The 13,511-nt window shown below is 45.2% G+C and overlaps 1 protein-coding gene across 1 annotated transcript in view; it reads right to left on the bottom strand.

Annotated features, from left to right (window-relative positions):
- Nucleotides 1-957: 957 nt before the first annotated feature.
- Nucleotides 958-13,511, bottom strand: part of LOC103529251 (ATP-binding cassette sub-family A member 9) — a 28,210-nt gene continuing 15,656 nt past the window's right edge. The window contains 23 exon segments of the mRNA XM_030461861.1: nucleotides 958-1,240; nucleotides 1,369-1,424; nucleotides 1,517-1,596; nucleotides 1,779-1,919; nucleotides 2,194-2,313; nucleotides 2,811-2,905; nucleotides 3,416-3,491; nucleotides 3,952-4,088; nucleotides 4,802-4,893; nucleotides 5,136-5,250; nucleotides 5,602-5,719; nucleotides 6,642-6,733; nucleotides 7,273-7,341; nucleotides 7,817-7,927; nucleotides 8,090-8,203; nucleotides 8,352-8,522; nucleotides 9,207-9,320; nucleotides 10,335-10,472; nucleotides 10,865-10,992; nucleotides 11,398-11,564; nucleotides 11,842-12,001; nucleotides 12,529-12,648; nucleotides 12,877-13,016. Of these exon segments, the coding sequence (XP_030317721.1) occupies nucleotides 1,151-1,240; nucleotides 1,369-1,424; nucleotides 1,517-1,596; nucleotides 1,779-1,919; nucleotides 2,194-2,313; nucleotides 2,811-2,905; nucleotides 3,416-3,491; nucleotides 3,952-4,088; nucleotides 4,802-4,893; nucleotides 5,136-5,250; nucleotides 5,602-5,719; nucleotides 6,642-6,733; nucleotides 7,273-7,341; nucleotides 7,817-7,927; nucleotides 8,090-8,203; nucleotides 8,352-8,522; nucleotides 9,207-9,320; nucleotides 10,335-10,472; nucleotides 10,865-10,992; nucleotides 11,398-11,564; nucleotides 11,842-12,001; nucleotides 12,529-12,648; nucleotides 12,877-13,016 (2,644 nt within the window). The 3' untranslated portion in view covers nucleotides 958-1,150.

The following is a 13,511-nucleotide window of genomic DNA, read 5'->3' as shown; positions in this document are numbered from 1 at the left end:
ATCACAGCATCCCTGGAAGCAGCGAGGGTGAGGATGGGAAGGAGAAGGAACCAACTGGGACAGGGGCTGGGCTTGCAAATGGAAAGGAGCTGGATCTGCTGGCTTTTGCTCTGCCTAGTGGAAAAAACCCCAAAAACCCACTCCCTAACTTTTAACTAAGATGCAGATATTGTAGATGTTTGAGGGGTGATGTCATTAATGTTTATAAATATGTAAAGGGAGAGAGCCAGGAGGATGGTGCCAGGATCTTGTCCAAATATAGGACAAGAGGCAATGGATATGAACTGGAGCATTGGGAGTTCCATATAAAAACAAGGAAACTTTTTTACTCTGAGGGAGCCCTGGCCCAGGCTGCCCAGGGAGCTTGTGAAGTCTCCTTCTTTGGGGACATTAAAAACCCACCTGGATGTGCTCCTGCATGACCTCCTGTAGGTGACCCATGATCTTTTGAGGTCCCTTCCAACCTCTAACTTTCTGTGACTGAGGCAGACTCCAGAGGAGTAATAAATCAGGACACAGAATCAAGTCAAGACCTGTCCTCAGTTCATCCCCTAGGCATACAAACCTTCTCTTCCCCTTCCAGCCCCTCTTCACAAAGGGAAAAAAAAAATAAAATTAAAGAGAAAGGTGGATATGCCAGGTCCCATTGTTACTACTTCATTAAACCTATTCTAGGTTTGATTTTTTTTTTCCCCAACCTTAAAGTGTTTCTCTCTTATTCCCCTATTTATCTTCCCCTTGGAGGCAGGAAGGGGTTAACAGAGAGCATCTGTCACCTGGTTATTTGCTAAAATTGTGACAGTGATGAGGGTTTTGGAGCATCCTCTGAGCAAGCACATGATTCTCCCCCCCCTCTGCCTTGGGATCAGGAGCTCAGCCCAGCAGGGCTGGTCTTTAGCACAGCAAATCTTCCTGAGCCAGTCTGAGCAGGGCAGGCATCACTTTGTCAAAGGATAAAGGCTTTATTTATTAAAATAACAATTCCTTTTTTCTTCTTTGTGAGGCAGAAAAGCTGCAGGGAGGGGGTGTTTGTGTGGTGTCCCACGGGTAGCCAAGTCCTCTGGGTGCATCTCATCCCACGGGTCAGTGACACTGATGAAATATCCCGAATGAAATATCCTAAAGAAATATCCTTGGGGGCTCCAAGGGCTCAGGGGTGAAGGAGCCTCCACTCCACAGCCCTCTCAGCCCTTCCATCCTGCTCCTGCTCCTCTGGCTCCCGGGTGAGGTCTACAAACACCTGCAGCAACGTGACACAGCAGAAATGGCCCTGTTATCCCCAGGGCTTGATGGCACCTACACAGCTCACAGGGCATTTCTGCTTCCTCCACAGGCAGCTTCTCACCTGTAAATCCTCCCCCCACCTACCTGCTGCAAAGTGTGCAAGGACAAGCTGTAGTCCTCCAGCCTGAAGCTCTGCTTAGCTGTGGAGGAACGGAGAAAGCATCCTCAAGAAACCAACCCATCTAAACAGTTTGAAAGCCATCTTCATACTCAGTTGGGTGTTTCTATTTACCTGCTTCTAGCTTGGAGAAAGATCGTGACAAAGGCAGGGCATCTTCCATGGGTATCTTGTAGATGAGCAAAGAAGCCGTCCTGAAAACGTCGCATTAAAAAGAAAATAAAATAATAATTCATCATTCTGGGACGTGGCACCAAGGTTTAGGAGTGCTTGTAGGGTTGTTGTACCCCAGGTAAATTATTGAGCAAGGTCAGGAGGAGCAACAGAGGGTCCCAGCATGAGTCTGAGCTGGCAGAGCAGCCCCTGGGGTAGTGACCTTTCTTGCCGAGCCGCGTGGGGGAAGAGGTGCAGAATTTCAGCATGGAGAGCATCGCTTTGCCCCGGGTCCAGCAGCTTAACTTCTAGGTGGTAACTTGTGCCAAACTTACTTCTCAGATCCTCCAGGGAGCCAATGTACCTGCAGAGGGGGGAAATCAGAGCTCAAATCATCATAAGCAGCAAACAAAGCAGGGGATGAGCAGCAGATGCACGTCCTCTGATTCATCGGTGGCTCATGAGCTGCTGAAACAACATCCCTCCTCACAAAGCTCTCACACAATCCAACCCAGCATTTTCTATTGGATTAAGAGAAAAAGAAACCAACAACCAAAACCAACCAAAACCCCCCAAAAGTCCCCACCAGAGTAAAAACCAGGTGGCATCCTGTTGACTGATGCCACCCCAGCACCCACCGTAGCTGCCCCGACACCAGGATGGCCACACGGTCACAGATGGCCACTGCCTCCTCCAGGTAGTGTGTGCTGAGGATGCCTGCTCTCTCCTTGCCTTTCATGGCCATCCGAATCATTTTCCTGGGAACAGAAGGACAGCAGTGACTTCCCAAGAGTAGCCAAAGAAAACAGTCCTGGTTTGTGTCTTCCCTCCCAAAGAACAACGGAGATGGTGAAGCTATAAAAAAGGTGGATGCCTGTTTACAAGAACTGAGTTGTCTTGCTCAAAAAGAACACACGGGTGCCAAGGCTGTATGTCAGCATCCCTACAAATATTACACTTGCTAAAGCAAGCACTAGACAGAATGACAGAAAGGAAAAACTCCCTCTAAACCAGGAATTTTTTTGCCTTTTGCACCAAATGCATGGGCTCAGCTGGCAGCTGCTCCTATTTTTTTGGTGCACTAAGATCACACCTGGTGGGAAGGAGTTTGCCCCATCCCATGTGCATCAGGGAAAAGAGAAAACACAGATGTATTTGGCCCTCAAGACAGAACCTCTTCGCTGCAATACTACAATAAGAGGAGTGAGACCATCCTGATAGATCTGTTGGAGACATCTCAGTTCTGGCTGCTCACCACATCCGACGCTGCCCTTTTGGGTCCATGCCTGCTGATGGCTCATCCCAAAGCATTACCTTTGGATCTCCCAGGATGCTCAGGGCAAAACACAACTGAAATGGGAGAGACACCAAGGTCAGATCTGCTTTTACCTGACCTGCAAAACTGGCATTTTTCCTGCTGTTTATTCCCTGTCAATCTTCTGGAAGATGAAGCTCTTGATTCCAAAGCACAGGAGGAACAGAGCTCAAAACCCCCTCCCAAAAAACAAACCACCTGAGGAGTTCTTAGCATTTTAACCTCCCCAGATCAGCTTTCCCCAACACTCCAAACCTGCCAAAAATCTGAAGGTGTTTTTCCATCTCATTTATTGGTAGCTGCATGCCATGGGGCAGGGAGAGGGGGTCACCTTGTAAATCCTATTTGTGGTCAGCATTTATTAAACACTCAGTGGGGAGAGTGGGGAAAAAGGAGAGGATCCCATGATCCAGGCTGGATTCAAAAGCTCTTGATGAGAACAAACCATGCCAGGAACCCAAACTGAAGAAGATTTTCTGTGCACCACATTTAAGGATGAAAAATCAGGATTTGCTTCAAGAACCAGACATAAAACTAACACTTACCTTTCTGGCTTCTCCTGCAGGTAGCTTCCTAACTGGGGTTTTTAAATGTTTCTGGAGATCTAAGGCTCTTGTTATGCTGTGGGGAATGGAAAGGAAAAACTTGAAACGACCATCTCTGGTCATCACATCACTGTGGTCAGGAGTACTGAGGAACCAAGGACTGACAGACATGTTCTGGCTGAGCCACATCACCTTGGCAATTCTATTCCTAGATTAGATGGTAAATTAAGGACTTTTTTTGCAGATTTTTTAAAAGCACAGCTCATGAGAAACACTACTCATGTAACCAACCCTGAACTGAAGCAAGTTTGCTTTTTTTTTCCTAAAGGTTTCTAGATAAAGTAGGGTTAAAATCTTCATTGCCAAGGGACTGAGCACAACAGAAAGCAGCAGATTTCATCAGAAGGAGCTCCTGTTTCTCCAAGGTAAAGAGGCACTGAAGGTGCTGTCTGCTGACCACGCCAGCCAGCAGAAAAACCTTTCCCTGCCCTGTACCTCTGGAGAGAGCTGGAACCCCAAGCTGAAATCCCTTGTACCTGCTGATGTTAACATCTGCATCCTCTCTCCTGATCCCTCTGACAGCAGCATGGGCCTCCAGATGCTGGAGGATGGTGAGGTCTGGCCAGAGTGGGTCCAGCTGTGGGCAGCAGCCCAGGTGTCCCTTGAGCATCACCTGCACAAACACACAGACTGGAGCTGGGGGGGTGTTAATCACCACCAAACCTTGGCCAAATTTTCTCCTGTCTTCCAGGAGCACCTTGGAAGACCAGCACCATTGGGGGGATCCTCTCCATCTACCTTCTGCTCCCCTTAAACCCAGGAAAACTTTTCCAAAAAAAAAAAAACCACCAAAAAAACCCCAAATATTATTTACTAAAACTTTGGGTAATATTACCAACAATGAGGCTATCTTTTCCTAATAACACTTTTTCTATTCCAAACATTCAGTCCCAGAGCTGTCACAGCAATGGAATTTCCCCTCCCCCACTACATGTCATTAATCATCCTGTGCATAATTAAGTGATGGATTGTGAGCAACCCAGCCCTGCTCACATTCGTTTCCAATTTCCTGGGTTTGCAGGGCTGTTTATGAAGAGGTTGATTCCTCTGAAGATGTCAACATTTCTTACAAGGCTTGTGAAATTTCACGAGGGCTTTCAAATACAGACTGAAAGGTTTCTGTGGCTCAGACCCTTGGAGCTGTAGCACTGATTTGGGTGAAAACAAGAATGTGCTTTGAGGAACCCAACACTTTCTTCTTAGTTCTATAAATACGCAGGGTTGCTTGTGCATAAATTCCCTGACTTAGGGCTGTGTTTTCAGCTTGTCTTATCACAGCTTTCATTTAAAAAAGCCTCAAGATCAAGCCCCCAAAGAGTCACCTACCTCCCCTGCAGTCATGGTTATGTTTCCAGAAATCATATTTATAGTTGTGCTTTTTCCAGCTCCGTTGGGTCCTAGCAGACCTAATACTTCTCCTGAAAGAAATATGCAAGAATTGTTAATACAAATTTTTGCTAATAAAACCTTCTTCTCCATGTGGTAGGCAACACCTCCCAGCATGGCAGGAGAATCACATCCCAGGGAATTCCCCCATGGACACAGGAGCACAGATTGCGTTGGGTTGGGTTGCACACAAGAAAGTTCCAACAAAAACGTGGTCCCCAAACGTGTCCTTAGATTTTAGTCATTTATAAGGAGTGCAGCAAAATACAGGAACCTTTTTTGACAGCAAACGAGAGGTTTTTGACTGCAACTTTCTTCTTCTTCTTGAAGATGGAGCTGGCTTTCTTGTCCTCATATTCCTTGCGCAAGCTGTTGGCAAGAACCAGCGCCTGAGGAGAGAGGAGGTGGGAAGTAAAAGCTCTCCTCCTGTCCCATGAGACAGCTCATGTTCTTACCCTTGCTGTATGACTCTTTACAGAGAAAATTTCTAAATTAAAAATCCAGGAAACAGAGCAAGAGGGAGAAAAAAAGAAAAAGAAAAAGAAAAAAAAAAAAGAAAAGGAAAAGACCACAATTGGAATAAAAATCCAGTGCCAGCTCAATGGCCTCATCTGCCAAGGGGACTGTGGTGAGACGTGTAGCTGGACACCAGAACAGTCAAAAATAAGTGAATGAGCTCAGAAAGCAGAGACAGATCCAAAGATGGAGAATGAAGAAGAAAAGAAGCCAGAAAGTTTCACCTCCTCCTGCTGTGGGGACACCAGGGTGCTCTTCACCCTCTCCCTCTCCTCCTGGACTTCTGGGGACTCCTCCCCAGGGTGGTCCCTGTTCTGGTGGGTGACCACTCTCTGCTGGATCCTATGAGAAGAGGGAGAGTGTCAGTGGGAACCACTCCCAGAAGGAATTGGTTTACCAAGTTTATTGCCAGGACAGCACCAGTGAAGCACTTGCAAAATTTGTTTGATTTCGAGGAGCTGTTTGTCAGTGTTTGCTCAAATATTGATTCATGGAGGGAAAAAAAAAAATAAAAAAGAAAAAAAGAATCCCATTGGCATGTATGGAAAAATAAAGGTCAGCTTTAGCTTGTCTTTTATCTCTAAGTATTGATTGGCCCTTTGTTGGACACATACGAAGGAGAATTAAAACCCACAGGGCATGTTTTCAAAGTTCTTTGGGTATCTAACTCCTAGCTCAGTCACACTGGTTAATGTTTGACAATTTAATGGTGTTTATAGGTCCCCCACATGACTTAGGGGGTCATTTTCATGCTGTTGGACACAGATAAGCAGAAAGCAGGGAGCAGATATCCTCAGCCTGACAAAGCTTTGGAGAAAGTCCCCATCCTGCAGAGAGCAACAGCAACGCATTCAAAAACCAGTTAAAATATTGGGTTTCAAGTTGTAATTATTAATTTAGCTGCAGTGAAATGTCCTGAAACCTCAGCTGGGAGGTTTAAGAAAAGCTTAAATCCATTTTTCACTTCTCTTTAGGACACTGCAGTTCAACTCACCTCCTATTGCAAGACACTAGGTAGGAATTTACCTTTTTTAATTTTACATTAAGGGAAGCTCCAGTAAGTCAAGATGGAAACTGCAATGACCCAAAGGAATAATAATAATAATAACTAAAAAAATCCTTTCCTTATCCATTTCCTCCTCTCCAGATAAATTGATTAGAACCAAATATATGGGATTTATCCACATTTTGCAGGGGTGAGCCAGGAGGCTGGGTGACACCAAGCCCACCCCACAGCCCTGGCACCCATCTGCCCAGGACCCACCTGAAGATGGGGTCAGGTTTTGGAACTGCTTCTCCAGATCTCATCTCCAAACAACGCAGGAGGAAAGCAAGAATCACACAGTGGAGGTAAGGCTAGAAAGCAATCATGGAGGGGGTTTGTTTGGATGGAGAGAAAGCAGCAACAAGCTGGGTGAATTTTTGTTCTAAGGGCATGCAGGGACCTTGCTGATTTACTTCAAGGTCCAAAAGGGGAAAAAGTCAAATTGATGCTTTGCATACATTTCCATCTCACATGCAGATCATTCACAAAAGCTCTGATTTCATGCAGCTCAAATAACCTGCACCCCAACAGGCATCCTACAGGGGCAGAGACCACATATTTTTTCTTGTAGAAGCAGCACCAGCCCCAGGAGTTGATCAATAATAATATCTCTGCCCCATACAGGAGCTCCATTTAACCCCCCCACCATTTCCCACAGCATCCAGGGGTCACAGGAGACACAAGCAGTGATCCCTTGGATTTATTTACCTCCCCTGCCAGCATTTAAGGTGAAACCTGGAGCAAATAACCCACAATTTATTTATGGGAAGAGTTACAGAAGCCCAGTGCAAGTCCATTGCCTTAGAGCCAACATCCTTTCCAAAACACCCATCAACAAATTGCTCCTTACAGCAAAGACAGCCACGAAGATGTGATTCCATGACTCAAAAAAATACCCAAAGAGAAATGGTGAGAAAAACTGCAAGAAAAAAACAGTCAATTAGAAAAATTCCTTAGCATGGTGTGACTCAGTGAAGGTTGGGGGTTTGGGGATGCTTGACGGTTCTGCAAGATGGGATTCAGAAGCATTGATTTGCATCTTTTTTGGGGGGGTTCATACTTCTTCAAAAAGCTGTGTGTTCATTGGCTCAGCTAATTCAGAGGTGCTTCAGATCAGCCAGGTTAGGCTGATCTTTTCCATACTTGCTTCTCTATTCCTTGTCCTTTCACCTCCCCTCATCCCTCCAGGTCTTCCCACTCCATCACCTTCCCCTCCCATCTACCCTGGCTGCCAAAATAAAGTAATCAAAACAGCCTCCTGTAATTAAATGACCCCAAATATCCCAGTCAAACACAGGATTAACAACCCAAATCTTGGTCTCTTCTCTCACCTTTGCTTTTCCAGTTTGCACCATTAGGACCATTCATGACTTTGGTGGGACATGTTTACTTACTGGTGTAACGAAGAGGAACCAGCCCAGCAGTGGAAAAATGGGAACCAAAACAGAGAAGATGAAGTAAAAGTCTTCATGTATGCCACTTAATAAATAGAGAGTGAAATTCACCTGAAATAAATTCAAAAAAATATTTCCAGTATGAATGCATCATTGCTTCAAAAGAGGCTCTTTGTCCCAGATTTGGGTCCATCTGCTGAGCATCAGTAAATTTGCCTCAAGTGGCAAGATGTGCAAATCAAACCCTTCAGAGTGAAGATTCCCTCTGCTCACCAGGATGAAGACAAAAGACCAGAGGTAACGATTGCTTCGCCCCGTGCGGAATTTAAAGGCAATCAAATAGGTGAGGAGGACCAGAGATGTTCCATACCCAAGGACACAAGTGATCTACAGAGAGAGAGAGAGAGAGATACAGTGACCAGGAGATGGATGGGAAAACCCAAGCCCAGAGCATTTGGTTGGGATTAAAATATTTAATGTCAAAACCTCCCTGTCAAATGAGGTTTCCTTCCATCCCCCCAAGCCAAGAGCTCACCAGGGTCAGCAGGGCACTGGCCTGCAAGGGGAAGGCACGACTGAAGAGGAGAACAACCCCAAACATGAGGCAGAGGAGGGTCCAGAAGAGTGGGATGTCCACCAGTGCCTGCCCACACCAGTAGGCAGAGGGGAAAAGCCCCACGAGACGCAGCTGAGCATGAGCCTGGAGCTGGGAAAGCAATGGGAAAAGGTGATTGAACAAACCCCAGAACATTCCCCTTCACCCTTATCCTCCTTCTCCCTTATCCTCCTTCCTCCTTTCCCTGGCCAAGCTTTCCTCACCCTCTTCCTCTCTTTAGGGCAAAAGGAAATGGTCTCAAGTTGCAGCAGGGGAGTTTTAGGTTTGATATTAGAAGAAACTTCACAAAAAGGGTAATTGGACACTGGCCCATCTGTATCAGCATCCCTGGGGGTGTTTAAAGGAGGTGTAGATGTGCTTGGGAACAAGGTTTAACCACTGGACTTGGTAGAGTTAGGTTATGGCTGGACTCAATGATCTTAAAGTTCAACCAGAATATTTCTGTGATGGTGTGGTTCCCTTCCAACCATTTTCAATCCTTTCTTAGCTTTACTGTTGTTTAAAAACACCTCATTCTTCAAAAGGAAAAAACATTAATAACCCATCTGCCCCAAAAATCTTTATTAGCACCCAAATTGTTCTGACTCCAACCCCAAGCCTGAGATGCAGGATAATTCACTTGGGTAGAGCCTTGGGGTTTTTTGTCTCTATTTCCCCCAGCATCTTCCCTAGAAATGCTGCTGGCCAGTCCATCACTCACCCCCTGCTAGCCAGGGACATGTCATCTGCAGTCACTTCTTGCCCAAACCACTTAAAAATGTGAGCTCTTTTTACCTTGTGATCCTCCCTGCTGCTTGCTACAAAGTGAGGTGGCAGCCCAGCAGCCAAGGTCAGCATGTAGGTCAGGCAGATGAAAAAAACTTCATTGCGTACCTCTGGATTTTGGGTCTGTGGAAGAGAAATTCAGAAGTCACCAATAACAGCTGCCCAGGGAAAAATCTGCCTGACTGCTCCTAGGAGATGGGTAAATGCTCAGGTGAGGACTCATCATTATGCTGAGTTGTTGGTGGTGAAGAACAAACAGACTAATGTAAAAAAAATAACAATTTTTAAATTTGCAAAAAGCATTTGGATTATTGTAAATTGTAGAGGATGATGAGGATGATCCTTGCCAAATGAAGCAACATGAGGTTTGCATGAATTACCATTACATTCCACAGAGCACAAGCTTAAATGCCTGATGGCACTGAAACCCCAGACTGATGGCACTGAAACCCCAGACTGATGGCACTGAAACCCCAGAGACCTCTTCCATGCTGCAGAAAAAATTCTCTTTAAACCACCCTTGACAGTGAGCAATGGCCCAGGAACCAGCCCCCAGTTGGACCCCTGACCTCAACCCTTGGAAGTTTCTCACCCAACCATGCCTCCAGCCCATCCAGCCTGTATCCCAACCATGCTTCCAACCCATCTAGTCCATATCCCAACCATGCTTCCAGCCCATCCAGCTTGTATCCCAACCATGCTTCCAACCATCCATCCTGTATCCCAGCCATGCTTCCAACCCATCCATCCTGTATCCCAACCATGCTTCCAACCCATCTAGCCTGTATCCCAACCATGCTTCCAACCATCCATCCTGTATCCCAATCATGCCTCCAGCCCATCCAGCTTGTATCCCAACCATGCTTCCAACCCATCCAGCCTGTATCCCAACCATGCTTCCAGCCCATCCAGTCCATATCCCAACCATGCTTCCAACCCATCCAGTCTGTATCCCAACCATGATTCCAACCCATCCATCCTGTATCCCAAGCATGCTTCCAACCCATCCAGCTTGTATCCCAACCATGCTTCCAACCCACTCATCAAATCCATATCCCAACCATGCTTCCAGCCCCTATCACTTCAGTGTGGTTATTCCAATTAATGGATTGTTCATGAGAAGGCCAGGAGGCTCACGTTGTAAAAGGGCTCACTCCAGATGCTGATCCGTTCCGTGGAGTTGAAGAGCCTCAGGAAGGTGTTGCTGAGGATGTTCATGAGCATGGGGAAGCAGTTGATGGGCTCCGTGCTGCACATGACCGTGTACCTGTAGCTCTGGAAGTGGAAGAGGGAAGGATGTGGATTGGTGAGGAAGAGAAGACCTCATCCAGGATTTTACAGAAAAGCAGCAAAGGGAATTGGACAGTTTTATTGGTGGGAATGCTGACAGATACCATGAGCAAAATGATGGGTAAAGGAAACAATTTCTGGAGACAAGCAGAGAATCCTTACATTGATGCTCTTCTCTAAATATTCCAGTAAAAAAACATGCAGTGGAAAGAACTAAATATAACCCTGGTACCCCCAACCAGGTTTATTGATATATTGAATATATCAAACAAATATTCTCCCTTTTGCTGCTGTGTGCGTTTTGCTGTGCCTCATTTAAACATATTTTAGAAAATCCCATCAATGTAGAGAGTGAAGCAAGAGAAAATATCCCTCACCTTGTCTTCCAGGGATATTTTTATAGCTCCATGGTGTAGTGGGATGCTGGTGATGTTTTTCTCAAGAGTAATTTCTGGCTTTATGTTTTGGGTCCTCAAAGCACTGATGATATCCTCAATTTCTGATCCTGAAATCAAGTCAAGAAGGGAAATTAGAATAATTATGGGTTTTTTCATTATTATAAATGGCTTCTTATGGACAAACTCCCACTTGCAAAGAAGAGTTATGTTTAAATAAATCAGTCAGAATTTAAGCAAGCTTATATTAGCTACATTTTGTTCCTATTTTAATTAAAATGGTTAAACACAACGTATGTTTCAATAGTTTGTTTGGTTGGTTTTTTAATTTTATATCTGTCTGGGTCATTACTCTTTTAAATACCAGGCACTCAGTTACAGCCACCAAAACTGGGTTTGCTTTTGCTCACAAGAAAACCCTCCCCAAAGCCAGAAATCTCTAAGGCAATGCACAAAAAAAGGAAAGCTGCTCCAGGAGGACTCAGAGTAGTGAATCAACACCACATGTTCTTTACCTGTGTCATTGAGGATGAGAAGATTTGCCAGCTTATTCTGACTTTTCTCTTCAGTGGGAAGACAATACGACTTAGCTGAGATTTCCCAGTTGCTGGAGTTCTCCCAGAGGTGAAATTGAAGGAAAATCATAAGGATTGGGAGGATAAATATTCCGAAGAACAGCAATCTAGATGGAAAGCAGACCATGAGTGTCTCCAAAGAACTGCTCCTTTCACTGATTCTCTGATTTGTGTCACGAAGGTGGAAGCTGAAACAATTCCCACCTCTGCCAGTAAATTCTATCTGTCCTTCCCACTGCAGCTTTAAAACCTTTCCCACCTAACTTTTAGCTTCCCAACCTCTCCCCCAGTATTCCCTCAACCACTCCAAGGGATGATCCAAATTTTTGGAAGGCATCAAGCCAGCACCAGGGCTGCAGGGGCAGCAAGAGCTCCTGTACTTACATGGACCTGAGAAATTTTCCTTCATGCTTCAGCTTTAGGAAGCGAACTCTCCCCATGGCACAGACTTGCTGCCTCCAGAGCTCCATCCCACTCACTGCTGCCTTCTCCTGCTCTGAGAACACTGGGAAGTTTGGGTCCCTCTCCTCCAGGTCTCCATCTTCTACATGTGCAGCACAGGGAACACCATTACCCACAAAGAACGTGCCAAGGATGAGTTTTAAGCACAAGCATCAAAGATGAACGTTTTCATCTTGAAATCATCATTTCTTTCATCAGAAAAAGAAATAAGGGCAGAGAAAAGGGGCTCTAATTTCCTCAAGTAATAATTTGGATGGGGGAATTCAGACTGGCTGAACCTGGGCTTGTATGACAACACATTCAATATCTTCACTGGCCTTGGGAAATACTTTCTGTCTAGTTTGTCTCTTTCCATCTCCTGCTCTGGGCAGGATGCCCTTGGAAAGCAAGGACCCCTCCAACATGAACTGAGATCAATATTCAGTCAAGACTTAGCCATCTAGACTTCTTCAAGAAGATATCCTTCACTAAAAGAAAGCTGAATACAACTGCAGCTTCTGACCTCCCAAAATTCATATTTAACCAAAAAAAATCATTCTGCATTAAAAAAACATACGTATATTTGGAACCCTAATCACACCACACTTATAAACTGAAGTCAAACGTTACCTTCTTGGTCAGTGGCTTCCTCACCCTCCAGCTTCAGGAAAACATCTTCCAGGGTTGTTCTGCTAACCTCATAATTAGCAACCCCCTGCAAAACGTTGCTCTCCAGGTGGCTGAAGAGATCTGCATGACAAAAAGAGCCAGACTTAGCCCAACCACTTAGGAGAACTCAGCCTGGCATGATTAACATTTTAGCATTCACAGGATTAATTCCCAGAATTTAGCAGCCACAGCAAAATGTTTGTGCTCTCTAATCCTAAGGAGAAAATTCAGACTTCTATGGGACATCCTGAGGAGAGAAATCTTTCTGTTTTTCCATCACAGCCCTGGCACACCGTGGGTTTTTCTTACCTGGGAAGGTGTTGGTGTTCTCCAGAGGCAGCATATAGCAGAGCTCACCCCTCTTCTGTCCCTTCAGCACAGCATTGGGGATGTGCTGCCTGACCAGGGAGGTGGCAAGCTCAGGGTCACACAGCTCATTGATGTGCATCCTGTTTATACCAAAAAAAAAGTTGCTTTAATATTAAACGAGGAAAATTTGCATCCTTTTAAAATACTGGGCAGTGTTTCAGTGGGGATTTTTACAGTGCCCCTGCTTTTTGCCATGCACAGGAGAAATAGCTGAGGTTAAGAACAAAGGTCCTGGCCCATCCTGCTAAACCAGGAACACTCAGATTAAAATCTAGATAAAAACAACTCTACATTAAACCCGTTGTTCAACACTCTGGCTCCACGGAGTATGAGAAAGTTGCAATTGGTCTTGATCTGGTCCCTTTTTGGCTGCAAAGAAGGTTGCAGAGTCATGTTAGCTCCATGCTCTGAGCTTTCAGGACTGGGTTCCAAATCCAAGCAGTTTGCTGTCCAAAACAAGATATTTTTGGCAGCCTCCAAAGTTTTCTAAAATGAATTGTCAGGATTTCTATTACTCTCCATAGAAACTCTACAGAGACCCAAGGCTCTGCAAGAAAATAAATCAAGGAGAAGCT

This window comes from Calypte anna, chromosome 18 (genome assembly GCF_003957555.1).
Source record: "Calypte anna isolate BGI_N300 chromosome 18, bCalAnn1_v1.p, whole genome shotgun sequence".
In the NCBI taxonomy this organism is placed as follows: domain Eukaryota; kingdom Metazoa; phylum Chordata; class Aves; order Apodiformes; family Trochilidae; genus Calypte; species Calypte anna.
The sequence above is the reverse complement of the archived record's forward strand: the minus strand, read 5'-3'. Positions and strand labels throughout refer to the sequence as shown.